This window comes from Pongo pygmaeus, chromosome 2 (genome assembly GCF_028885625.2).
Source record: "Pongo pygmaeus isolate AG05252 chromosome 2, NHGRI_mPonPyg2-v2.0_pri, whole genome shotgun sequence".
Taxonomy (NCBI): domain Eukaryota; kingdom Metazoa; phylum Chordata; class Mammalia; order Primates; family Hominidae; genus Pongo; species Pongo pygmaeus.
Window position 1 is genome coordinate 114550290 of NC_085930.1, and position 25290 is coordinate 114575579.

The following is a 25290-nucleotide window of genomic DNA, read 5'->3' on the forward strand; positions in this document are numbered from 1 at the left end:
CTTGGTGTGTATAAGCGCCTTGTTTCTCCTGGGTATATACTGAATAGTGGAATTATTTCCAATAGTTTCCAATTATAACCCTCATTAACTCAAGTGCCCAAACCTGCCCAGTTCCCTGATCGTGTCAATTCACCCTCCCATCAACAATGTACGATGGGCCAGGTATGGTGGCTCATGCCTGAAATCCCACCATTTTGGGAGGGCAAGGTGGGCAGATCACTTGAAGTTAGGAATTCGAAAGTAGCCTGGCCAACATGGTGAAACTCCATCTCTACTAAAAATACAAAAATTAGCTGGGCATGGTGGCATGTGCCTGTAGTCCCAGCTACTTGGGAGGCTGAGGCAGGAGAATTGCTCGAACCTGGGAGACGGAGGTTGCAGTGACCTGAGATCACGCCACTACACTCCAGCCTGAACAATTTACAGTGGATCTGGTCAATTCTCAATTTTGTCATATTTAATATTGTTAGTTTCCTTTGAAATTAGCTTTACTAATGGGAATAAAGCATTAATTTTTAATTTTAAAAAATTTTATTTAAAACTTGTGATAATTTTTATTTACCTAAAATTGGTGGTTCATGGATGCTGAATGTTGGAGAAACTTAGGACTCTTCCAAGTATTCAGAAATTCCTTGAGGATATGTGGGTGTGTTTCTGCCTATATATGTGCCATAGTCACAGATGGATGCTGCTCCAGACCCCACCCTTAATGCTTTGGAACAGACCTTTCTTTTCCCCATGAATAAGAAGAGTTTACTTGGGATCCCAGAGGGAGATGTTTCCCATCATCAGCAACATCTGGGGAACATCTGGTGAGTCCATCCCAGGATGGGGAGATGCTTTTCTGGAGAACACACGTCACTTGATTCTTTTTATTCTCCTGTATTTTCCCTTGTTCTCTCTTTCTCTTCCACTGGGCTCCCCACTCTAAGCGCCACTCCAGCCCTCACCAGCAAACTCCCTACCCTGATTTCTGACTCGTCTGGTTTCCCCAACATACAACCCAACAGGATGCAAACGTAGGCAGCATGAGAGACTAGTGCCCAACTCTGCCCAGTTCCGTGATAAGCAGGCAGCATCTTCTAGAAACTGAGTCAAGGAATGTTGAAGCTGGTGAGGGTTCTCTTGTCCAATGCCTCCATTTTACAGATTGAAAAGCTAAAGGCCAGAGAGAGAGGGAAAGAGAGAGTCAGGGACAGAAACAAAACTAGATCACTTCTGGGTATCATAGAAGCCTCTCTTCTGCTGGAAACTTGGCCTGGAGATTAGAGGCAGGCAGGAAGGCAGGCAGTGGAAAGGATTCCTTGGGACCAGCAGCGTCTGCAGCCCGCAGCCCGCAGCCACAGTGAGAGCACAGCTGAGGTCTGAGGTGGGTGGTGGAGGGTGGGTGGCCTGCGGGGTTACCCCTTAAAGCCCTGAGAGTGGAGTCACCTCTAGCAACAGACACCCAGCTTTGTAGCCTTTAAGCTCCTTCCTGTGCATTCTCAGCTACACTGTAGCTTCAGTGTGCTAGCTGTGTGTTAAAAATCCATCCACTGCCACCTCCAGCCCTGCCCTCTCCTTGAGCCCTAGCAACTTTACCCATTACTAGGCATGTTTAGTTTATTCAACAAGTTCTTATCAAGCACTGGAGATAGAGCAGTGATCAAGTCCAACATTGCTCCTGCCCTCCCACTGCTCACAGACAATGCACAAGGAAATGCACAAGGAAACCACACAACTAAATGGGTGCAAGGCAGGTGCAAGGTGGGATCAGCATCCTTGAAAGTTTAAAACAGGACATACTCTGAGAACTGACCACTGGCCAACAGAGCTGGAGAGCTGTCATCAGGGGTGTGAGGTGGAAGTGTACAGGTGAGGCTGGGACAGAATCATACCTCATGTGTAAAATAAAACCGACTGCAGAAGGACTAACGTTAAAAGCACATGAACTGGCCAGGCGCAGTGGCTTACACCTGTAATTCCAGCACTTTGGGAGGCCAAGGCGGGTGGATCATCTGAGGTCAAGAGTTCGAGACCAGCCTGGCCAACGTGGTGAAACCCCATGTCTACTAAAAATACAAAAAAACTAGCCAGACGTGGTGGCGCATGCCTGTAATCCCAGCTACTCGGGAGGCTGAGGCAGGAGAATCGCTTGAACCCAGGAGGCGGAGGTTGCAGTGAACCGAGATTGAGCCACTGCACTCCTGCCTGGACAACAGAGCGAGACTCCATCTCGGAAAAAAAAAAAAAAAAAAAAACACATAAACCAACAAAATGACACGTACACACATTAATGGCATTGAAGGGGCGGGGAAGGGAGTGGTAAATGAGGGTATGAAGAGAGAGGTGAGACTGCAAAAGTGAGAAAGGGCCAGATTATTCCAGCTTTGTAGGCCCCAAGGAGTTGAGACTTCATCAGGAGGGTACTGGGAAGCCACTGGAAGCTTGGCTCCAGCTGCCCAGACACCTCCCGCTGCAGGCCCCCAGGTACACACTCAACGCATGCGGAAGGACAGGGCCTTTATCTTCCCCCAACCTGCTTTCCTCCTATTGTTCTTGCAGGAAAGGTAAAGTGGAGCAGACCCCTGCCATTCTACATACACATCTGTGGCTGAAGAGGGGCTCTCACCATCAACTCCACCGCAGATGCCATCCAAGCAGGCCAGGAGGTCACCCCCACCCCCAACCTGGAGGAAGGTAGAATGGAATCCTGAGGGCTGGGCTAGTGGCTGACAGCATTCATCTAGGACAGTCAGAAGAACCCAGAATGCAGCGGGAGCAGGACCGGGAGGGGGAGGGTCAGGCTCCCACGAAGGCTCCCTGGAGGAGGCAGTGCAAGCTGAGCCCTTAAAGGCATTGGGATTCTGGTAAGCAAAGAGACGGCAGGAGAGCATTCCAGTCGAGAAGACCGGCTGCAGTAAAAGCGTGAGGGTGGAAACGCTCGAGGTGATGAGTAGACTCGTACCTGCGGTTGGGAAGTGGGGCTGAGGGTGGGCTCCCAGGCCAGGACTTGTTGCTGGGGCATGTCGTACCGGAAGGGTTGGCCCCGAGTCAGGAAAGGCCTTGGCGGGAGCAGAGAAGGCAGTGGGCCATTTTAAATGGCCAAGATCTGGCCCGGAAGAAACTAGCCTTTTTATTTTTTTAAGGGAAGGTTGAGGTGGGAGTGGGGAAGCTAGTTCTAAGAACCCCTAGTTTGGAACTTTGCAGGGAAGGGTCAGTTCAGGCCCACTGATTACATCCATCCTTCCCGCTCCCTGTCTCCCCGCTCCCCACACACCCCAGATTCCTCTCCAGCCACAGTTTACTTTTCCGGCGGATCTGGGGGTGGGTGGTAGGTTGGGGGCGGAGGAGGGAACTTTTAGATTGGAATAAAATAAACTCCCTCTAGAGGGGTGGGGGTGGAGAGCGTACAGGAGATGTCGGCTCTGCCACTGTCTAGCCTGTGGCCTTGCAGAGTTACGAGGTGCTCAGTCTACCCATCTGTAAACTGGGGCGGTGGGGCGAGGTGGGGATCTCAACGCTCGGCTCTGCCGGCTCGAGTCGTCCGCGCCTTTAGGGACGGTGCTGGAAGCGGGGCGGGGAGGGCGCTGGCGGGAGAGGGCTGGGGGCGGAGAGCGGCGGAGGCGCAGTCGCGGGGTCAGAGTCCGCAGGGAGGCCCCCAGGCCGCTGCGCCAGGCTCCAGGCGGGGGAGGAGGCGGCGCCTCCGGGGCGGGGCTGCTGGGCGGCCTGGCTGGAGGCCCGGCGTGCGTCAGCGCAGTGAGCCCCGGAGTTTTCCACTGACGAGGAGGGCGGAGCGGCGGGCGGGGCTGGGCGCAGCCAGTCTCCCGCCGCCGCTGCCGCTGCCGGACGCGCAGAGCGAGGGGCGGCTAGACCGACGGCTGCTTGGCTGAGCGCACAGAGTCGCGGCGCGGGGTGGTCCCCGGCCGGGACGCGGGTCGCGTCGTTGTCCTCCGCGAGCGTCCGGATTGCAGGTGAGCGCCGAGGGGCTTCGGGCCCGGCAGGACGGGACTTTGGGGAGGGGGCATTCAGCGCGAGTGGCACTGCCGCTCCTGCCTCCTGCGGTTCACTCCCCGGCACCCTGAGCGGGCGCGGGGGCTGGAGCTGCCCGGCTCTGACGGCGTGCCGCGGCCGGAGTCGGGGGCCGGGGGCCCGGCCGGCGGGAGTCGCAGGTTTTCTGCTCCCCTCCCCCGCCCGCCGCGGTAACCCCTAGAGAAGTCACGGCTCCCCGAGCTCGGCGCGAGTGGGGACAGAGCCGGGCTTGCGCGCGAGCGGCGAGGCGACGGGGGCGTGCGTCCACGGGTGAGTTTCCTTTTGACCCAGTTGCCTGAGAACTTTTCAGAAGTTCCTCGCGTAGCCGGAGCAGGTGACATTTGTCGCCTTCCTCCTCGGGCTCCCCCCTCGGGGAGGCTGCGGGAGCTGCGGCGTGTGCCGGGCGCCCCCGGCCGGCGCGGGTCAGGGAGGGAGTGGAGGGATGAGCGTAGAGGGAGGCGCGGTGAGTCACGGATCCCGGGAGGGAGGGATTGTGTCGTAGGCTCACCTGTTTGTCAGTCGCCGTCACTCTCAGAGGCCACTGCTGTGAGTCACGGGCGCAGCTACACCGGCCACCCGCAGGCACACGTAGACTCTCTCCCACGCACTTCTCCTCCTTCCGCAGCACGTACTTCCTCCCCTTCCTCAGTTTCTCCTCCCCGGGGCCCATTCACAGGCACGCACTGTGGAGATGCCCACACCACAGCCATAGTCACACACTTAGTCACTCCCGCTCCCGGCACAATCACACACAGCCGTAGCCCACACTCCTGACACCAAAGGGTTCCTCCCCGTCTCCTGCTGCCCACCCAGCACCTCCACTCAGAAGTCTCAAGCCTTTTGGAGAGTAGCTCATCACCTCCCCCGACCCAAATCCTTGACAGCCCTGCCCTCTTCCTTCTCCACATCTCGGTATCTGCCTTTCTCCTATGCCCTTGACCTGTCATCTCACCTGGCTCTGGCAGCACCTCCAACGGGTCACACCCCCTCCACTCCCTGTGCTGAGCCACGTTTTTAAAATGCAAATCTGACATTGTCACTCCCTACTTAAGCCCTCTGTGGCTTGCCGTGCCCTCGAGCTAAAGCCTGCCTTGGAGCCCAGGCTCAGCCTCGCGGGCTGCCCCTCCTCCGATCACACTGTGCTGGTCCCTCCTCCTGTTCCTTACCCATGCGGAGCCCCTATCTGGAACTCTGCCTACATTCCTTACTCGGAGAGACCTACCTTCACCCCAGCCGTACCCTGTCCCACCCTTCAGACCCTCCATCCCAGCACCCCACTCTATTTGTCCTCCCTGCTCAATTCAGAGCTTCAAGAGGGCAGCAGTTGTGTAAGTCTTGCTCCCTGCATGCGCGAGTGCCTGCCACAGTGTTTGGCACATATGTGAGCTTAGTGCGTATTTGTTGAAAGAATGAATGAGAGAGGGAAGAAGGCCCCACTTAGGTGGAGGAAGCAGTCATTGTCAGGTGCAGTTTCCCTTCTGCAGGAGCAAGTGCCTCGTGTAGCCAGCAAACATTTGGCACCTATCCAGTGCCAGGTCCTGGAGGCCAAAGCCGAGGCGCCGTCCCCTCCCCCAGCTCTCCTTCAGAGGGGTGCTTGGGGAGGAGGTGCCAAGGCTTTCGGTCTGCCCTCTCTGGGCCACCCAGGCTGGTTTTTCAGTGGGGGCTAGAGGTGCTGGGAGGTGCCCTCCCCTTCTCCCAGGAAGTTCCTGAGGGACAGGGGTCATATGACCCCAAGAGTTTTGGGGGTACTGGCCAAGGCCTGGGGCTCTGAGGTTAAAGGACACATTCTTCAGATTCCTGAAGGGGGATGGAGGCAGCTAAAGGTGCCCCCTCCCTAAGACTGGCTTGGGCTGAGGCCTGGGGCGCTGGTGGGACTGCTGAGGTGGACAGAGGAGTTGCTGTGACGTTTTCAAGCCCCGCCTCCACTTCTCGAAAACAGCCTTTGGTTGCTTGGTGCCCAGGGGTGAGGTGGCCTTTCCTGGATTCGCACAGTGTGACCTAAGCGTGTAGATAACTGTGGCCAGTTGAGTGGGGGGTTGTCAGTGCCTGTGTGTGGTGGCAGGAGGGCTGCCTGATTGTCAGGGCTCAGATCCCAGAAGAAGCCTGGCTCTCTGATTCAGGGCCTGTCTGTGGGGTTCCTCGGCGGTGTGGTATTTCTGTCTGAGCCAGCTCCTGGGAACTGCTTTTCCTTCCTCCAGGACCCTAGGGAGGGGGCTGTGCTCGCCCTGGGAACACTGCCATGGTCAGGATCTTGATTCCTGGGTAGCTGCTGAGGGCCCCTCCCCCCACCTCTGACTCACTGTCTGACACTTTTCTTAGATTCTCACTATCTTTCATTCCCTCTTGACCTCTCATTGTCTCTGGCTCAGTCTTTTTGTTTCATCTCCTGCCTCTGCCTCTTAGCCTCTGGATTCCCAGGTGGAACAGAGGAACACGAGAACCAGGGGCACTTCCCCCGCCTCTCCACAGGAGTATCAGGGAGGAGGTAATTTCTCATTTCATTCCCGCTCTGCAGATTTGGAGGGGATTGTTCATCACTAGAACCTGCAGCATGACGGTAGCTTCCCTGTGTCTCTGTTTCCCTGTCTGTAGGCTTGGAGGTCATAACCTCCTCACCTTAAGTTCTCTTTCTGTGGACATCCCTTAGGCAGAGCCGCAGTGTGTGGCTGAGTCTGCTTTCCTGACATCTCTCTCCATCTGTTTCCTCTTGGGGGACCAGGGAGCCTCCTGGGATTGCCTACATTGGCACCTGCCTGCAGCCTGAGCTTCCCTCTCCTGCCCCCAGAGCCACCCTTTTTGAGCACCATTCTTGCTTGGCACAGCTGGGGGATAGACATGTGACTCTCCTCCTGCCCCTCTTAAATTAACTGTGACAGGAGCAGGAGAAGGTCACACTGACCAATCGCCCTCAGCAGCCTCATGTGCGTAAGATTGCCTGTGCAGCTGGGTCTATACCCGATATGCAGGACTGGTCTGCTTACCTCTGGTATTATCAGGTGCCTTCTCTATGCCAGACTCTGTCCTAGACATGGGCACGGGGGCAGCCAGAGAGAAATGCTCTCAGCGTGAGGCAGATGAGCAATGAGGCCCTTGCAGTCTGATCAGATAAAGTCTGTGATGGGGAAATACCAGGGTTTTTGGGAGCTGTTTTACTTTGGGCTGCTATAATAGAAAGTCCATAGACTGGGTTGCTTAAACGAAAGATTTATTTTTCACACCTTGGGAGGTTGCGAAGTCCAAGATCAAGGCTCTAGTCAGCCTGATGAAGTCCGTCTTCTTGGCTTGCAGATGGACACCTTCTTGCTGGGTCTGAGCTCACATGTTGGAGAGGGAGACCATCTCTTTTGTGTCACTTCTTATAAAGGTGCTAATAAGGTGTCATTCATCTCCGGGTTACCGCAAGGCCCACCTCCAAATACTGTCACACTGGGGATTCAGTCTCAACATAAGAATTTTGGTAGGATAGAAATATTCAGTCCATAGCAGGAGCACAGAGAGGCAGGAGGAAGGAGTGGGGGATTCAGGAGGCCCCTTGAAAGATGACTTTCTGAAAGGGAAGAGGCTGGGTTGTTGCAGCTTTGCAGAGGCCAGGAGGTGAGCGGGGACATGGCCATTACGGGAACTGCCAGTTCAGCTGGAGTATAGAGAGCAAGGTGGGGAGAGGGAAGCAGTGACCAGGTCAGCTTCAGCTTCTTGAATTCTGGACTTGATCCTAATGCCCCAAGGGGAGCTATAGAGTGGTTCTAGGCGTGGGAGTGGCAGGTAAATGTGTGGTTTAAGAAGGTCATTCTGGCTGCAGGGTCAAGAATGGCTGGGGAAAGAGGGCAGGAGCAGAGGGACATGGGGTAGCCGCTGTGGGGACAGAGACATGTTAAGGTTAGTGAACTTTTTAAATTGATAGTAACCTAAATAAAATGCATAAGTATATAAATCCTAAGTGTCCATAAGATGAATTTTTACAATTTTAGACATCCATTTAACCATCATGCAGATCAACATAGAACTTTTACAGGTCCCCCAGCCCTTCCTACCTCCCACCCCAGAAAATTTCCCTCGTGACTCTCTCCAGGGTGTCCTTCTCCCTCCCCTGGAGAACCACTGCTGTGACTTATATCATCACAGAGTAGTTCTGCGTTTTTTTTGAACATTTGCATGTATTTCATGTCTGGCTTCTTTCACTCAGCATGATGTCTGTGAGATGCATCTGTGTCGTGTGCATCCAGGAGCTGGAGCTCATTTTTTTTTTTTTTTAACAGTGTGGAATAACACATTCACTGAGCACTTATCACTAATCTAAGAATATGTGACATGTGTTGATTCTTCTAAACCTCCCAACCCTATGAGGTCTTGAGACAAAGAATTGGAGGCACAGAGAGGTTAAGGAACTTGCCCAGGATTACCCAGCCAATTAATAGTGGAGCCCGAGTTCAAAAGCAGGCAGTCTGGTTCTGGAGCCGAAGTTCTTAACACTGCCATGTGGCCTCCATGATACCTACTGGGTCTGTTCCTGGCTTTGTGTGGATTAAATGGATTTACGTGAACTCCCAGGCATGGGGTGCCTGGATATAGATGGAGGAAGAGAGAGGAAGGAGTTGAGGATGACTGCAGGTTTCTGGCTTGAGTGACTGGGTGGGTGGTGGGGCTGTTACTAAGATAGGGAACACAGGAAGAGGAACAGATGGCATGGGGGGTGGGGAACAGAGACAAGGGGTTCGATTTGGGGCCTGCAGAATTTTGTTTCTAGGGGATGGCTGGGCGGAGATACCAAGTGGGCAGTGGGTCGTGGGGGATCTCAGGCTGGATGTGTGGTGAAGGAGGCATTCAGGGCCCTGTAGATGGCATCTGGAACTTGGGAAAGGATGGGGTCTCTTGGCAGGATGCGATGGGGACAGGATGTGTGGGTGTTGTTTGTCCATATGTGTGTTTCCGTGTGGTCTGAGCATGTGTGTACATGTGTGTATGCCTGCCTCTGGGTCATGAATCCCCCACCTCCTGGGAGAACCTGTGGGTCAGCTGGGAGCTGGGTTGTTTTTGTTTGTGGTTTGACCCTGGGAAGGGGGGTGCCAAGCCTGAGAAACTACCCACGGAGAAGCCCCCGGAAACATCTGTGAGTCTTCTTCCCCCAGGCCCAGGGTGGGGGATTGGCCGGGGAGGGAGATTTTCTTGCTTTTCTCACGCTTGCCTAGGGGTGGCTCTCCCTGGGGTAAACATTATCCAGTTAGTAAGGTTGACAGCAAACTCTGCAGGATTCAGGGACTTCGTAGGCGGCTGGGAAGAGGGCGAAGGAGTGTTTGGAAAGGACACCTGAGTAGAGGAGACCAAGACAGCATTCTGGTTGGTTTTTCCTGTTCTCTCTCATTTCCTGTGATGGCAGTGGGGGAAGGGTTCCCCAGCACTGGGGCCTCGGCCTCAGCTTCAACTTCCTTTCCCTTTCCCCCTGGTGACCTCCCCGAAGGCCCAGCTGGAGCAACAGACACAAGGTAACTGTACTCAGCCTTTGGGATTGAGTCCTCTGGGGCTTGCCAAACCTTGGGAAGGACCCTTATTTGCTGAAGCATTCCAGGGAATGAGCCCCAAGTCTCTTCTGCTTGGATAAGGCCAGCCAGCTGTGGGAGTCTCTGGTTATACTTCTGCTGAGGGCTGAGACTCCCACATGGGAGACAGTGTTGTGTTGTGGGGTGCTCCATGTCACGGAGCCACAGACAGGAGAGACTTTGGACATTAGGATCAAATGAGATGTTAAAGAGACAGCCTGAGTGGCTGTGGTCACACAGGCCTGGAGGCAGGAGATTTCTTGACAGTGGAGCGGGGGTTTCTAAGGGAAAGTCTGAGAAGCTCCCACACTGGGAGGGGAAGGGCTCAGAAACTACTCCGTCTAGGAATGGAAGCCAACGTCAAAGCCAGCCTGTTCCCCAGAGTGCCTGGCTAGCCTGGAGCAAGGGCCCGCAGCCCTGCCTGTGTGCAGAGTGGCGTGCCGGTGTGGGTGTGCTGGAGGAGGAGGAGGAAGCAGAGCCACCATACCAGGGCCGTGCGGGCTGTGCGGGCTGTAGGGCGTACACACACACACACACACACACACACACACACACACACACACACACACACACACACACACACACACACACACACACACACACACACACACACACACACACACACACACACACACACACACACACACACACACACATATACACACACACAGGCACACAGATGCAAGCTGTGTGAATCACCCAGCCTGTGAGTCAGCCCCAGGATTCCTGTCGGGGAATGAGTGAGACCAGGCTGAGGTCTGTCAGTCCATCTGTTGGTCTGTCTGCCTCCTTCCCCTGCTGGTGTGGATGCATGTGTGTGTGTGTGTGTGTTTTGTGTATGTATGTAAGTGTGTGTTGTAGGAGGTAGTGGGGAAGGTGCCTGGTGTCTGGGAAGGCTTTGGGCAGAGGTGGGAGTTTGAAGCATCAGGCCGTGGATTTGCACATTAGTTTGGAGGGAGGGAGGTGCTGTGTCTTGTGCAGAGATCCTCCTGGAGACTGTGCCCTCCCCCACACAGAGCTCCACAGGCAGGGCTGGAGGGCAGAGGCCAGGGTCTGGGATACCTTGGATGGTAAGTGGGAGGGATGATGATCCTGGCTGGAAGCCCACCTGCTGCTGCCTGCCTGCCACTTAGAGCCTTCTCATTCCCATTCCAGGCTGGCTGTCTCCAGACCCCAGAGCACCTCCGGCACCACCATGACTGGGCTGTTGAAGAGGAAATTTGACCAGCTGGATGAGGACAACTCCTCGGTCTCCTCCTCCTCCTCTTCCTCTTCCTCTTCCTCTGGGTGCCAATCTCTCTCCTGCTCCCCAAGCTCTTCTGTCTCCCGTGCCTCGGACTCAGAGGAGGAAGGCCCCTGGGATCAGATGCCCCTGCCTGACCGTGACTTCTGTAGCCCCAGAAGTTTCACCCGTGAGTACTCCCTCCCCTGGGAACTCCATCACCTGCCTGCCTTCCTGAAAGATGAAATTTAGAAGTCCCTGACCAAATGCCTTTGGCCTCTGGTGGTTACGTCCCCATGGCAGTAGCTCTCATGAGCTATAATATAGTGGTCACTCAGTGTCCACTGTCCAGCGGCACCTGAGCCCAGCTAATTCACCTTTGACCTTGGGAGTGATGACATCCAGGATGCAGCTCCACAGAGTGCCCTCAGGGCCTTCCCGGTCTGGCCCCTCCCTTCTGTTCCAGTTTCGTTTCTCCAATGAGCACCCTACCCTCCTACAAATGGAACTGCTGGAGTTCCCCGCCCGCCCCATGCTTCTCTGCCACGGGGCCTGTCAAGCCGGTCCCTCTCCTGTCAAAATGCTGTCCATTTTGCCTGAACATAGTGAAAAGGGGTTTTTCCTGGTTATTTTCAAGCTTGTATAATTGTGATTCCAGACTGATGAACATGGCCCTAGAGCAGTGTTTCTGGACTTTATTTTTCATTATTGTTCCCCAGGAAGCCTGTTTAGACGTTTTCTCCTTAATTACCCCCCACCATGAAATTTTAATACGATAGATGTGCTGTTTACCTTTTTATGTACTGTAGGTATATCTGTGCATTACACATAAAAAGAATATAATTTTTAGCATATGGAATCTAACAGTATAAACAGAAAACCTTTTAGAAGGGAATTCCCTCTGGTAGCTGGGTACAAAATTAATATAGTAAGTTGAAATATATGGGATTTCCAGTATTTGACCATTACATGGTAATTTGCTATGATTCAACCTAATGAAAATACCAGTACATAGCTTACTAATCAATAAACATTAACTTGTAAAGGGAAAGCCTTTTTAAGCCTGTTGCAAAACACAGAAATCCTACAAATCAATAAAAAACAATAGAAAACTGTACAAAGAACCTGTACATGGCTAATAAACATAGGAAAGATGTTTAATCTTACGAATACTGTCATTTGGACTGGTAAATAACAATAAGCCAGTTCTGACATGGGTGTGGTATTCAGTTTCAGCCGCTCCAGTCCCAGCCACACAGGCTCCTAAATTCACATTTCTTTTTTCAAAGTGGGTGGAGAGGGAGGAGGGAAAAGGTGGGAGGCGGGAGGGCAGTCTGGCATGATCTTTTTGGAGGTAAGTTTTACCTCACTGAAAACTAATCCCCAGCCCATCTTTGCCTGCTTTCTAGCCCTGTCTATCCTGAAGCGGGCTCGCCGGGAGCGCCCAGGCCGTGTAGCCTTTGATGGGATCACCGTCTTCTACTTCCCCCGCTGCCAGGGCTTCACCAGTGTGCCCAGCCGTGGTGGCTGTACTCTGGGTATGGCCCCTCGCCACAGTGCCTGTCGTCGCTTCTCTTTGGCTGAGTTTGCACAGGAGCAAGCCCGTGCACGGCACGAGAAGCTCCGCCAGCGCTTGAAAGAGGAGAAGTTGGAGATGCTGCAGTGGAAGGTAGAGAGAGCCCTCTCCGTGCCCCACCTCCTGAGGCAGCTCCTGGAGTCCTAAGCTTGAGGGGTGGGCGTACCAGGGGTGGGTGCTGACTTGCTCATTATGTATATGGGGAAACAGGCCTGTGGGCCTAGTGATTGGCTTGATTGGAGTCTGTTGCCTGAGTTGTTTGCAACAGGAGGCACAGAGGAGGGCTCGTGTCTATTTGCTGCAGGGGCTGGGGGCATGATACCTGAATCTGAACTTTTTGGAGAGGGGGATGTGAAGTTGATATGAACTGGCGGGGGGTGCGTATCTGTCTGGTTAGGAAAGGGAGTCTGTCCATGATCTAGGGAATGCCATGAGTAGGATATCTCTTTTTTTTTTCAGATGCCCTGAGGGCAGTTTTCTTGGCTGTCCTGTTCACTGTCTGACACACAGTGCCCATCGCAGATTAAGCACGAGTAGTGGGGGGGTAGGCACTTGGGGAGGGTTTGTCTAGTGACAGTAGGGCTAAGCCCATGTCCATGTCTGTGCTTCTCACGTCCCTCTTTCCTGTGGATGCAGCTTTCGGCAGCTGGGGCACCCAAGGCAGAGGCAGGGCTGCCACCTGCAGTGGATGCCATTGATGACGCCTCTGTGGAGGAGGACTTGGCAGTCGCTGTGGCAGGTGGCCGGTTGGAAGAAGTGAGCTTCCTACAGCCCTACCCAGCCCGGCGACGTCGAGCTCTGCTGAGGGCTTCAGGCGTGCGAAGGATCGATCGGGAGGAGAAGCGGGAGCTGCAGGCACTGCGCCAATCCCGGGAGGATTGTGGCTGTCACTGCGATAGGATCTGTGACCCTGAGACCTGCAGCTGCAGCCTGGCAGGCATCAAGTGCCAGGTGTGGTGGTTGGACTGGGCTGGGATGGGGAAACTGAGTGTGGGGACTTCTTTGCACTCCACAGAACCCTCACTTGTACCTCTACTTTCTCTGCAGATGGACCACACAGCATTCCCCTGTGGCTGCTGCAGGGAGGGCTGTGAGAACCCCATGGGCCGTGTGGAATTTAATCAGGCAAGAGTTCAGACCCATTTCATCCACACACTCACCCGCCTGCAGTTGGAACAGGAGGCTGAGAGCTTTAGGGAGCTGGAGGCGCCTGCCCAGGGCAGCCCACCCAGCCCTGGTGAGGAGGCCCTGGTCCCTACTTTCCCACTGGCCAAGCCCCCCATGAACAATGAGCTGGGAGACAACAGCTGCAGCAGCGACATGACTGATTCTTCCACAGCATCTTCATCAGCATCAGGCACTAGTGGGGCTCCTGACTGCCCCACCCACCCAGGCCTGCCTGGCCCTGGCTTCCAGCCTGGCGTTGATGATGACAGCCTGGCACGGATCCTGAGTTTCAGTGACTCTGACTTTGGCGGGGAGGAGGAGGAAGAGGAGGAAGGGAGTGTGGGGAACCTGGACAACCTCAGCTGCTTCCATCCAGCTGACATCTTTGGTACTAGTGACCCTGGTGGCCTGGCCAGCTGGACCCACAGCTATTCTGGCTGTAGCTTCACATCAGGCATCCTGGATGAGAATGCCAACCTGGATGCCAGCTGCTTCCTAAATGGTGGCCTTGAAGGGTCAAGGGAAGGCAGTCTTCCTGGCACCTCAGTGCCACCCAGCATGGACGCTGGCCAGAGTAGCTCAGTGGATCTCAGCTTGTCTTCTTGTGACTCCTTTGAGTTACTCCAGGCTCTGCCAGATTATAGTCTGGGGCCTCACTACACATCACAGAAGGTGTCTGACAGCCTGGACAACATCGAGGCACCTCACTTCCCCCTGCCTGGCCTCTCTCCACCTGGGGATGCCAGCAGTTGCTTCCTGGAGTCCCTCATGGGCTTCTCCGAGCCAGCCGCCGAAGCCCTAGATCCCTTTATTGACAGCCAGTTTGAGGACACTGTCCCAGCATCTCTAATGGAGCCTGTGCCGGTGTGAGGACCAGGATGCCTTTTCCCAGCCCCAAGAGACCTGTTGCTGCTTTCTTGTAATTGTGGGGCTCCCCAGAGTCTGTGTAACAGTCTCCCACTGGCTGGCTCACCCACAGGTGCCATGTGCACACTCCTGGTTTTCAAACAATTCTCTGGATTTATTTATTTGTTTTAACTTTTCTGTGCTGAAGAGAGGACTGGGGGGAGGGGGCTTCCCCTTTCAGCTGCCCGGCCCCCCACACCCACAGCTTGCTCTTCTATCTCCACAACGTGAGCCTGGAAGAGGAGAAAATGTGGCTCCTCTGGAGCTTGGCAGACCACTTTTCGGTCTTTGTGTGATGCTCCTTAGCCCAAAGACGGTGAGACAGGGCTGAAATCAGATGGCTTCTGCCACCCTGAGCCCTAGACCCATGGGTGGCTAAATCCACTGGACTGTGAAGACTATAATTTATTTCCATAATTTATTTGGAGATTGAGGAGGCTTTGGTTGCACCTCTTTGGCTGGTGGGTAATGCCAGGGTTGGGGTGGGCACAGGCCCTCAAGAGCCCCTTTTGCCTTGTAGTCCTACACCTTGCCCTGCCTGGGCTTTGGTGCAGACTAGGTGTGGATTTGAGCTCTATGATCTATGTCTGCTACCTGGCTCCTAGATGGCTCTGCGGGCAGGTGCTGGCCAAGGACATCATCTAGGCAGGGGGAGAGCCTGGGCTGAACAGCTGTGACCAAAACTCCCTTCTGCCCCACCCTGCCCCCTCTACTTCCTGCCCTCTGTTCCATCTTCCCCTCCCCAAAGGCCACAGCCTTTATTCCAGGCCCAGGGATGTAGGAGGGGGAAGGAGGAAACAGGAAGCCCAGAGAGGGCAAAGGGCCTACCTCGGGGTGCGAACCATGCCCCAGACATTATCTCAGGGCTTTCTGGGCACTGCATTTCAGCCTGGCCCACCTGCCCATGCCCTGAGGCCAGTTGGCGAGGGGTGGCTCCTGAGGGTTTTTATACCTTTTGTTTGCTAATGTTTAATTTTGCATCATAATTTCTACATTGTCCCTGAGTGTCAGAACTATAATTTATTCCATTTCTCTCTGTGTCTGTGCCAAGAAACGCAGGCTCTGGGCCTGCCCCCTTGCCCAGGAGGCCTTGCCAGCCTGTGTGCTTGTGGGAACACCTTGTACCTGAGCTTACAGGTACCAATAAAGAGGCTTTATTTTTAACAATGTGGTATGTATTTGTGGGGTGGGAAGCAGGGGTACACCCTCAGGGGCAAAGGGGATGGGGGACAAGCCCTGCAGAGGAGAGTATGGACACAGGCTGTGTTGGGGGGTACACCCAGCATATTGGGCCTCTTTCCAGGCAAGCCAGTCAAGTTGGAGGCAGGAAGCCAGCTGGGAGGCTGGCCAGGCAGATAGAGCAGTTTTTCCTTTGGATTAACCTGTTCCTCTACAGTGGTGACCTGGGGTGGTGGGGAGGAGCAGCAGCAGGGTCTTCTGACATGGGGCTATCTGCTGGGGATGGGTAAGGGCACCCTTCTTCCTACACATGCACACTGAACTGAGGCCTTGTCCTGAGGGTGAATTCACCAACCTGGGTGGAGGCAGGGCAAGGGGATGTGCCTGGTCAAGGCCTGGTGATGGCCTTACATAGCAGCTGTGGTCCCTGGGGACTTGAGCAGGGGGTCAGCGGGAAGGGCAGGGGGGAAGCTGCAGAACCTCATCCCTCTGCACCAGCCAGACCTGTCTGACCTGTCCCTGGCAGCTCAGCTGGGCTGCAGGCCAGAGGAGTAGGCCACACCCTACTCTGGGGAGCCCCAGTCTGGGGGCCTGAGAAAGGTTGACTTCCCCCTTAGGAATGATAGTGATTTGTACAAGAGCTGGAAGGAGGAACCGCCAGAGGAGAACTGATTTGGGTCTCCTTGCTCTAATTCTCTGCCTTGGTCTGTACTGGGCTCACTCATCTCTTTGGCTTAACTGGTAAGAGCACAGAGCCAGAATGCTGGGCTTGAATCTCAGATTTTCTGCTACCTAGTGAGGTGATTTATGCAAATTACTCCCTCTGTGCCTGGGTGTCCTCAATAGTGCATGCAAACAGTAACACTACTCACCTCATAAACTTGTTTAGTTCATATTTACAAAGCCCTTAAAGAGGGCCTGGAACATGCAAGTCCTGTGTATGTTTGCAACTTGCATCTATTTTCATGTTTCTGCCATTCTTTCTCTGAATGTTTAATCCTTTCTTTTTTGCCTGTCCTGTCACCCTTCAGGTACCTGTCTCTCGCCTCTGGACATGCATGGACATGACCACATGGCCATATCAGTGCCATTAGAGGACTCATAGTTTGGAGTCTGGCCTATGGTGGGGCAGTATGTCCCTGTAACCAGCTTAACTAGGAATAGCTAGACCTTAGGCTTCTCAGGTTTAGAGTACCCTGGTACATTGAGTTGTCCTGTTTCTTCTTCACTGGTGCCTGTAGACCCTTCTGTAGCGATTACTTCAGCACGCACAATCCAAAACCTGGGTTCTTCAAGGGTTCCCAGGGTCGCTCTGATTGGCCTGGTGGTCTGGGTGGCAGCCCTCAGCTCCAGTACTCTGGCAGGAAGCCCCAACAGGCTTCCACCACATGGACTCAGCCCATGGCTGGACTGAGGCCTGCCTACTCCCATCTAGGGCCACAGGGTTCTTAGTTTTTGTTTCTTTGTTTTTAGATAAATGAAGACAATCTAGGGTTTACAGCAAAAACATGATTAATGCACAATCCCTTTACAGGATCATTCTCCATATAGATAGACCTGTCAACAAACCTGCCCCAACAAAACTGGGTTGTAAAGCAGATCACAGAAAGGGGACTGGGTTTTCCCACAGGAAAAATGGTAGTAACCTGGAGAAAGCATTCCAGATCCCCAGCTCATATCAACAAACCATGTATGTGATCAGCAGTGTGTTATAAAAACAAGGCTCAGCGCCATCTGAGTTACACTGTTCCAAAGGGACCCTTATCTGTCCACTGTTCCCAAACCTTAGTCACTGGACAACTGCTCTTGAAAACTCTGCCCATATCTGCATTCTACTTACTCTAAATAATTTTTCTTTAAATCAATTATATCAGTATGCTTAAAAGTTAAACCCATCCCATGGAACAGCACCCATAAATTCCTGACTTTGCTGTGCTAGTTGGTTTTCCGTGTAAAAATGATGTGCTTTTAAAAACACATAGTTATTAAACTTTAAAATGTTTGCTGTGTATCACTGGCAGAGAGTTGTGCCATGATTTGGGAGACATCTAATTTCCTGCCACAAATGGGGACACTAAGACCCAGAGAGGGGAAGGGACCTGGGAAGGCCACATTGGGAGATCCTAGGCTTCCTGATTGTCCTGAGGCCAGACTGTCCCATTATTGGCATCCTTAATGACATCAAGGAAGACTGGTGTTGGGAGCACAGCAAAGGTGCCCTCTGTCACCCTCTTGCCAGTTGCAGTTAACATTATTCATCTAAATAGGAACCACTGCATTTGCCCCCTTAGACATTAAAAGGGTTTCTGTAGGATGTTAGATGGGCAATGTCTTTTGTAAAAGCTGAAGTGGGAACTATTTTTTCTTGGAATGTTTCCTTGTGCGAGGCGAGGGTAGTCAGGTTTGTCCCAAACTGGTAAGGACCAGAAGAAGCCAGCTGGACTTGGCGGGGAGTGGGGCTGCGGGGGGCAGGGGAAAGGGAAACAATGCATGGACAGGGTGGGACAATGGCTCTTGTACCCTGCAGGCCCTCTCACACAGGGCCTTAGCTGTGGGGGCCTTCGGCAGTTAATCCTCCTGTCTCCTGGGCCCACCGCCAGGCAGACTCAGAGGGTAGCATGGCAGGGAGAAGTAGCTGCTTCTTTAGCTCCGGGATCCTGGAGACCAGACAGGAGAGGGGCAACAACCATTGAAAAACAGCTGAAGGGGATTCTTTTCAACCACCATTCCACTAGGAGCCCCCTCTTTGCTCCCCTCTGCCCCCACAAAGAGTCTGGGATAAAAGCGAGGTCTGTTAGAAAGCGCCCAATGAGCCCAGCAAAAGTTAAGCCAGTTGATGTCTTTCTTCCCAGAGCAAAATTTCTTGTGCCTTAAAAACATAAAGTTAGGTCAGATGAGACATGATTCAAAATAAACCACATAAACTATAGAAATGGGGAAGAATGTGTCATTTTCTGAATCCTTTCTCCACTGACCCACTTTCCATCCCTCCACACAACTTCAATAGGTTGATGGCTTCTACGGGTCCAGGCCCCTTGACCCCAGCTAGGGCCTCAAGGACCTTCGGGCCTTTTCCAAAATTTCCTCCCTGATCTTGGGGTAGTTGGGGTGCTCCCTGAGGACCTGGAACAGAGAGAGAATGGGTGTGCAGTATCAGGCAGGGCTCCCCACCACTACACCAGGCCCTCCCCACTAAGGCTGCTGGCTTACATCGTTGCAGATTTCGATGGCCTCCACAAATTTCTTGTCCTTCAGGTAGTTGAAAGCAAGTTTGAAACCTACCAGGGACATGGAGAGCATAGATGGTGGCACCCTGGTGACCTGAGAACCCCTCTGGTTCTCATAACAGCCAGGGTACAGGCCTTGAGTTCTGGGGTCATGGTGGGGGTCCTCCTGCCCACCTCCCTCCCACGTCCATTCACGTGCACCCTGGCTGGTTGCCTTACCAATGGCAGGGTTGGTGTGATGACTGTACTTCCAGGCCAGTTTGTAGTTGGTGACTGCATCCTTGTAGGACTGCTCCTTCTCCATGATGAAGCCCATGTACTCATAGGCCTTGTAGCAGGACTGCAGGGAAAGCCAGTTAGAGCCTCTGCAGAGCGGAAGCCCCAACTGGTTCCCTGGGCCAGGGTGGGACTGGGACCAGAACCAGAAGCAGGCAAGGGACAGAAGTGAGCTGCCATAAACCAAACTGCCAAGGGACCCCAGGGGTACCCCAACCTTTGCAAGAAGCCAACTGTGTGCCCTCCTCTCAGCTACCCCAGACACTGGCATAACCCCTTTCCCTGCAGCCCTCCTGTTCCACTACTCCCATTCCTGGCCTGCTCTGACCTGCAAAAGTCCCTCCAGCTTGGAACCCATGAACCTTTCCCATCTCTTTCGGTCATTTAGTGTTCCCTCCTCTGGACATGACACGACCCCTGTGCACCTCCTCTCACCTGGTCCATTGCCCTTGATCCTCATTCCTATTCTGGTCTGTCGCCCATGTGCCCCTCTCAGCCTGCCTCTTCCCGACTAGCTCTTATTCCATATGGCCTCTACCTGCAAAGCCTGCTTCACCTTCCTGGAATGCCTAGAACCCTTTCTGCCATCCCGCAGCCCTAGTGTGTGTGTGGCTCCTTGCCTTGTTGTATCGCACACAGCGCTGTAGCAGTTCTAAGGCGAGGTCGAACTTGCTGCCCTGGCAGTAAATGTCGGCCAGCAGGAGCCAGCTCTTCTCCAGGTCCTCAGCCTCACTCAGCACCCAGGGGGTCTTGGCCAGGCGCTTCAGCTGCATACGCGCCTTGGGGATCTGCTTCAGGAACACGTAGGCTTGTGCCAAGGCCAGCAGGGCAGGGACGCTGTCCTTCTGCACACCAGGTGGGAAGTGGACGTCAGCACGTGTTAGCCACCTGGTCTTCTCAGCTCTGCCACCTGCCCATGCCCGCCGGTCCCCACCAGCCACACCTCAGCCTGCGCTATCTGGATGAAGCTGCCCAGCGCAGCCTCCATGTTAGCCTTCTCCCTGGTGGCCAGCCGGCAGAGGCCCTGCAGCAGCCGCAGCTGGGTCTGGCTGGAGTCTGAATGCGGGTGAAACTCATGCAGCAGTTTCTCGGCGGTGCTTACGCCCTGCTGCTCCACCTCCTTCTTCTCCATGTAGCTGCAGATGTTAGACCTGGGTATCAGACACAGGCTGGTGGCCTGCCCGTGTGGCCCTCACCTGGCTTCAACCCAGAGGCTGCAGGCTTTCCGTAACTTCCCCAGGGTTCCGCCCCTGCCTCCTTGGACCCTTACTTGCTCTCGGCCCCCTGGTTCTCAAAAGCCTCTCCACCCACAACCTCGTTGTCTGGATTCAGACAGATCTGCACCATGTGGTAGATGGCGCTCTGGCCCCAAGTGCTGTCCTTGCGTGCCTTGTTCAGGAACTTTAAGGCTTCGTTCGGCTGCCCTATGTGCCTGTGGTGGAGAAAACATCAAGAATCAGTGAGGGAAACTGAGGCCCAGACAGGGCAGGGATATACAAGGGCCACTTTGTGAGTCTGCACAAAGCAGAGGCTGGATCGCTGGTTTCCCAGCTCCCCTGGAGGAGATGCAGGCGTCGGACCTGGGTGTCGGATGCAGGCTGGTGGCCTGCCCAAGTGGCCCTCACCTGGCCTCCATCCAGAGGCTGCAGGCTCTCCCTGACTTCCACAGGGTTCCACCCCTGCCCCCAGGGGCCCTCACTTGCTAGGCCCGGGTGTCCTGGAGGCAGAATTTCTGCTCCTTTTGTGCAGAGCAAGGGCCTAGCCTATCTGCCAGTAGGGTTTCCTGCACACAGCTGCCCCTCAACACACCACACCCAACTCACCAGCAGTAGATACCTCTGCAGTAACTGAACCCTGGTTCCAAAGGCACCCGGCTAGACACCTTCTTGGCCAATTCAAAGAAGGCAGGAATGTCTTCAAGTTTACCACTTCTTCTTAGCAGATCAATTAATTTATTCAATACCAAAAAATTGTCTAAAATAAGAGACAGAAATCTCCAGGCTGAAATGCCCAGTAGCTGTATCAGATGAGGGTGCTGGGGCCCAAGGAGGAGCCAAGAGATACTGCCCATCTGGGCTGAGCAGGGACATTCCAACAGCTCCAGAGTCTCCACTGGTCTCCAGGGTTGAGTAAAGAATAATACTAATGCTTAAAAATAGTAAAGAATAGCAGCTAACACTTATATAGCACTTATATTGTACCTGGTATTAAGTGCTTTACCTATATATTAACTGCAAGATTAGGTAGGTACCGAATCTTTTTTTTTTTTTTGAGACGGAGTCTCGCCCTGTCACCCAGGTTGGTGTGCAGTGGCGCGATGGGGATCGGCTCACTGCAAGCTCTGCCTCCCGGGTTCACGCCATTTTCCTGCCTCAGCCCACCCCCGAGTAGCTGGGACTACAGGCACCCGCCATCACGCCCGGCTAATTTTTTTTGTATTTTTAGTAGAGACAGGGTTTCACTGTGTAGCCAGGATGGTCTCGATCCCCTGACCTTGTGATCTGCCCGCCTCGGCCTCCCAAAGTGCTAGGATTACAGGCGTGAGCCACCGTGCCTGGCCTAGGTAGGTACTCTTATTGTGTCTGTTTTACAGATGAGGACACTGAGACATGGAGAAATAATTAGCTGAAAGTTGCACAACCAGTAAGTGGTAGACCAGGACTCAGACCCAGGCAGCTTGGCCCCAGGACCCATACTCCTAACTGTGGTGACCTCCTGGGCCTATGGGCACACTGCCATGGGCCTGCCAGGGCTCCAACCTGAGCCTCAGGTCTGGCCCCTTTCCCCAGCAAGAAGAGGTGGTTTTACGCTGCAGTGAATGGGAATGAACCTATACAACAGGGGAGAATTTCTAGTCCCTCCAAGTGGCTGTGACCTCAAAAGGGGACTGTGTCAAGCCCCATTGGCTGTGATTTGGGGACAGATATGCTGTCCTGGGTCCAGTGCCAAGTCCTTGAGACCAGGAACTGGCCCCTTGGACTCGGGAAGGGCCGGCACGTTCCATTGGGTCTTTATCAGTTTCCTGCTTCTCTGGAACAATCAGGGAGGAAGGGGCTTCCTCTGCCCAGTCAGGAAGGAGGGAGAGGTCCCACCCTTCTCTGGGAGAGTGGACCTTGCTCAGTGGGAACTAGTACAGGCGGGCAGAATTACCTGGCGCTTTCTCCAAGACTTGGTGGTAAAGATTGATGGCCGCTTCATGTTTCTGTTTTCTAAACATCAGGTCAGCCATCAACTATCAGAAAATACACAAAGCTCCAGATTTCCCAACAGTGGCAGCTTGTATGGGTGTAGGGGGAGGCGGGGGGTATGGGGGTGATGGTGGTAAGAAGGGAAGGTAGAAAAGGACTTGCAAGGCAGCCTCCCTAGGCCTTGTGAGAAGCTGCCACAGGAGAAGCCTGAGGGTTTCTCAGGCCCCCCCACCCAGAAGGTGAGGACTTCCCAAGGTGGGGGGCAAGAAGAGTTGGGTTGAGGATGTACATGGGAAGGTAAGACCAGTGGTAGAGACCAGTGGGGCTTTTTGACAGCTTACAGGGGAAGGCTCTCCACCCATTCTGAGAACTGCCAGGCAATAGAGATAGGGATGAGGACCCCTCCTTGCTCTGCAAGGGCTCAGCTTCTGCTCCTGGTCCAGCCCTAGAGGAGGTCTGGATGATAGGGAAGAGAGAGGCAGGACCAAGGAGGGCTTTTCCTGAAGCCCCAGGAACCTGTCCCACCTTGCCTTCACCTACAGTGGATGTGCTTTCCCCTGGGGTGAATAAACCTCACCCCACCTTAGACTGGCCCAGGAGATTGATGCTGCCCACTGCCAGCCAGCCTACCCCTTCCGGCTAAAGGGCAGAGTAGGTGCAGCACTGAGTCCTCTCTGCCTGACAGCTCCTCAGAGGTGTGTCACTGAGGCATCTGAGGTTACACGGCTAAGAAGTGGCCTGCATCTGGTCACAGGGACCCTGGGAAGGGAGGAAGGGAGGGAGGGAGTGGGTGCTGGGGGCTTCCTACCACAGAAGCGGTCTCATGGTTCTGCTCAGTCTGCAGGAGGATGGCACAGTGCTGCTCACACAGGTCCAGGTGCCCCTGGAGCAGGTAGAGCTCCGCCAGCTCCAGCATCACCTGGGACAAGGCCAGATATAATAAACTAACTAGTAAACACCATGGGAAACCCCTGGGATCATCCTTGACAGCTCTTTCCCTCACACCCCACTTCTATCAGCTCTGCCTTCAAAATATGTCTCGAATTCCCCAAGTGAACGTCCTGGCCTTCCCCTTCTCCCACCCAGTTCTCCAGTCATACCCTGTGTCTTACTAACCTCTGAAAGTTGGGCCAAGCTAACACATACTCATCCTTCAGCTTCAACTCTGGCCTCACTATTCTGAGAGCCCTCTGTGCCCCAGACTCTGGGGCGGGTACCATTCCTCCAAGTGGTGCCCTATATCCCCATGCAGGCATGTATTGCATGGCATTAGCGCTGCCTGTGCTCCCATCTACATGCCCTTGCCCAAGGGTAATCTGTGGGCAGTGACCAAGTTTTGCCGCACTATGTCTCCAGAGCCGGGCACAGTACTTGGCACATATTAGATGAGGTATCTGTTAAATGAGTTGAGTATTGAATGAATGAATGGATCGGTCACTAAGCTCTTCATCTACTGTGTTAGCATGAACTCCAACTATGGTTCCCTTATCTGGAGCCACACCTCCCTCACAACTCTAGGCCCTCTTGGAAGCTCAGCCTGCACTTCATGCCCAAAGTGCCCTGGCAGCTGCAACCCTCATCATCTCCCCACCTCCAAGGGGGACTTGAAAATGTCAGACTAACGTGACTTTCAGCAATGTCTTCCCCACTACACCCTTCACATTTGGCTATCCAAGGTGAGCCTTGCTCCAAGGGCTGCAGCAGGTGAGGCCCCAGGTCAGCAGGAGCAGGCACCTTACCCCAGAGGCCACTGCTAGCTGGCCTCCCATGCCCATCATATCTGTGACTCCTCAGGGAAGAATGGAGAAGGAACTGGCCCCTGTACCTGGTCAGGGAGCTCAGCAAGTCATTGTGCCCTGAGGGAGAAAGCAGCCTCTTGCTTTGAGGGCCACTCACCTTATTGTCAGTTGGCAAGTAGGAGAAGACATCCTTATAAGACCGTACTGCCTTGTCATACTCTTTCTCTGCCAGGTAGTGCTCTGCAAACTGGATGCAGATAGAGGCTGCCAGTTGCTTCTGGGAGGGGATCATTTCTGGTTGCTCCAGTGGAACTCGCTTCAGTATCCGAGACTGGAGGTCCAAGGCCTTGAGAAACCAATCAAGCCAGGATCAGAAACTCAGAGCCTGACATACCAGCTCACAGAAAGTCCTAAGTTCTTAATTCAGAGCCAGAAGTATGAAAAATGACATCTTAAGTGCCCTTGGGCAAATGTGGGTCACTCTGAATAGGCAAAGCCACTGGCTGAGTACACATGAGGCAAGCTGGCACTGCCTCTGGGGGCAGGAGCAGAAGCAAAGGACTCAAACAAAACACGTTTTTGTACTTAGCCTGTTTACCTGCTTCCATCACACCTTGAGGTTCTGTGTCTAATTCGCTTCACTGCACTACAGGCTAGAACTAGCGCACAGTAGGTGCCCAAGGCACACAGTAGACTGTTCTGTTCTGTTCTGTATGCCTCCCTCCTGGGAATTTGAGGAAGCACCCACAAATATTCACCACACAAATGATCAGGTGAGTAAGCAGAGAACATCAGGGCAAAAGGAAATGATGATGCCAGGGTTAAGCCGTAGGACGTGGGTAGGAATCAGCACTTGGCTCCCCGAGGGCCAAAAAGAGGAATGGGAATCCAGCGGTAAACAAGGGGATAAATCATCTCAAACAGTCAGAGAGTGGGCCCTCCCTCTAGAAGCACAGAGCATACTCCAGGAACAAGTTTGAGGCCAGACTCCTGGGGGAAAAAAGTGAGGAAGATATGACAGGAATGGCCGGGGGCTCTTGGATCAGGGGCAGCCCAGTGTGCAGAGAGCATGGGTTGGGACAGGCCAGACCTGGCTCAGATCTCAGCTCCACCACTTGCTGGTACAGTCACGTGCTGCATAACATTTCAGTCAATGACAGACCACATATACGATGCTGGTTCCTTAAGATTATCATACTGTATTTTTACTGTACATTTTCTATGTTTAGCTGTGTTTAAATACACAAATGCTTACCATGATGCTA

General features: G+C 53.8%; 3 protein-coding genes across 15 annotated transcripts in view; 1 reads left to right on the top strand and 2 right to left on the bottom strand.

Moving 5' to 3' along the window:
* Nucleotides 1–512: 512 nt before the first annotated feature.
* LOC129032901 (skin secretory protein xP2-like) lies at nt 513–4681 on the bottom strand. The gene is made up of 3 exons (XM_054480847.1): nt 4307–4681; nt 2612–4188; nt 513–1158 (listed from the first exon to the last, which is right to left on the bottom strand). The coding sequence occupies exons 1-2, from the start codon at nt 4679–4681 to the stop codon at nt 3535–3537; spliced, it is 1029 nt and encodes a 342-aa protein (XP_054336822.1). The 3' UTR covers nt 513–1158; nt 2612–3534.
* CSRNP1 (cysteine and serine rich nuclear protein 1) lies at nt 2804–15583 on the top strand. 3 transcript variants are annotated; one of them, XM_054483487.2, is made up of 9 exons: nt 5288–6253; nt 6381–6496; nt 7300–7375; nt 7811–7887; nt 9258–9491; nt 10701–10957; nt 12177–12436; nt 12980–13294; nt 13391–15583. In XM_054483487.2, the coding sequence occupies exons 3-9, from the start codon at nt 7331–7333 to the stop codon at nt 14378–14380; spliced, it is 2178 nt and encodes a 725-aa protein (XP_054339462.1). In that variant the 5' UTR covers nt 5288–6253; nt 6381–6496; nt 7300–7330; the 3' UTR covers nt 14381–15583. The 3 variants fall into 3 exon arrangements, with proteins under 3 accessions (XP_054339468.1, XP_054339462.1, XP_054339469.1); XM_054483493.2 differs by lacking the exons at nt 5288–6253; nt 6381–6496; nt 7300–7375; nt 7811–7887; nt 9258–9491 and adding an exon at nt 2804–2928; XM_054483494.1 differs by lacking the exons at nt 6381–6496; nt 7300–7375; nt 7811–7887; nt 9258–9491 and having other exon boundaries at nt 5323–5339.
* A 2635-nt stretch (nt 15584–18218) lies between these two features.
* Nucleotides 18219–25290, bottom strand: part of TTC21A (tetratricopeptide repeat domain 21A) — a 31438-nt gene continuing 24366 nt past the window's right edge. For 5 of the 11 annotated variants that reach the window (XM_063662017.1, XM_054483483.2, XM_063662018.1 and 2 more), the window contains 10 exons: nt 24183–24371; nt 23095–23205; nt 22249–22330; nt 20922–21072; nt 20369–20530; nt 20042–20234; nt 19719–19943; nt 19042–19162; nt 18806–18873; nt 18219–18718 (listed from right to left, as the gene is read on the bottom strand). In XM_063662017.1, coding sequence (XP_063518087.1) covers nt 18641–18718; nt 18806–18873; nt 19042–19162; nt 19719–19943; nt 20042–20234; nt 20369–20530; nt 20922–21072; nt 22249–22330; nt 23095–23205; nt 24183–24371 — 1380 coding nt within the window. In that variant the 3' untranslated portion in view covers nt 18219–18640. Of the gene's footprint in view, nt 18719–18805; nt 18874–19041; nt 19163–19718; nt 19944–20041; nt 20250–20368; nt 20531–20921; nt 21100–22248; nt 22331–23094; nt 23206–24182; nt 24372–25290 lie in introns of all 11 variants that reach the window. The other 6 variants (XM_063662016.1, XM_054483482.2, XM_054483485.2 and 3 more) reach the window with 3 other exon arrangements.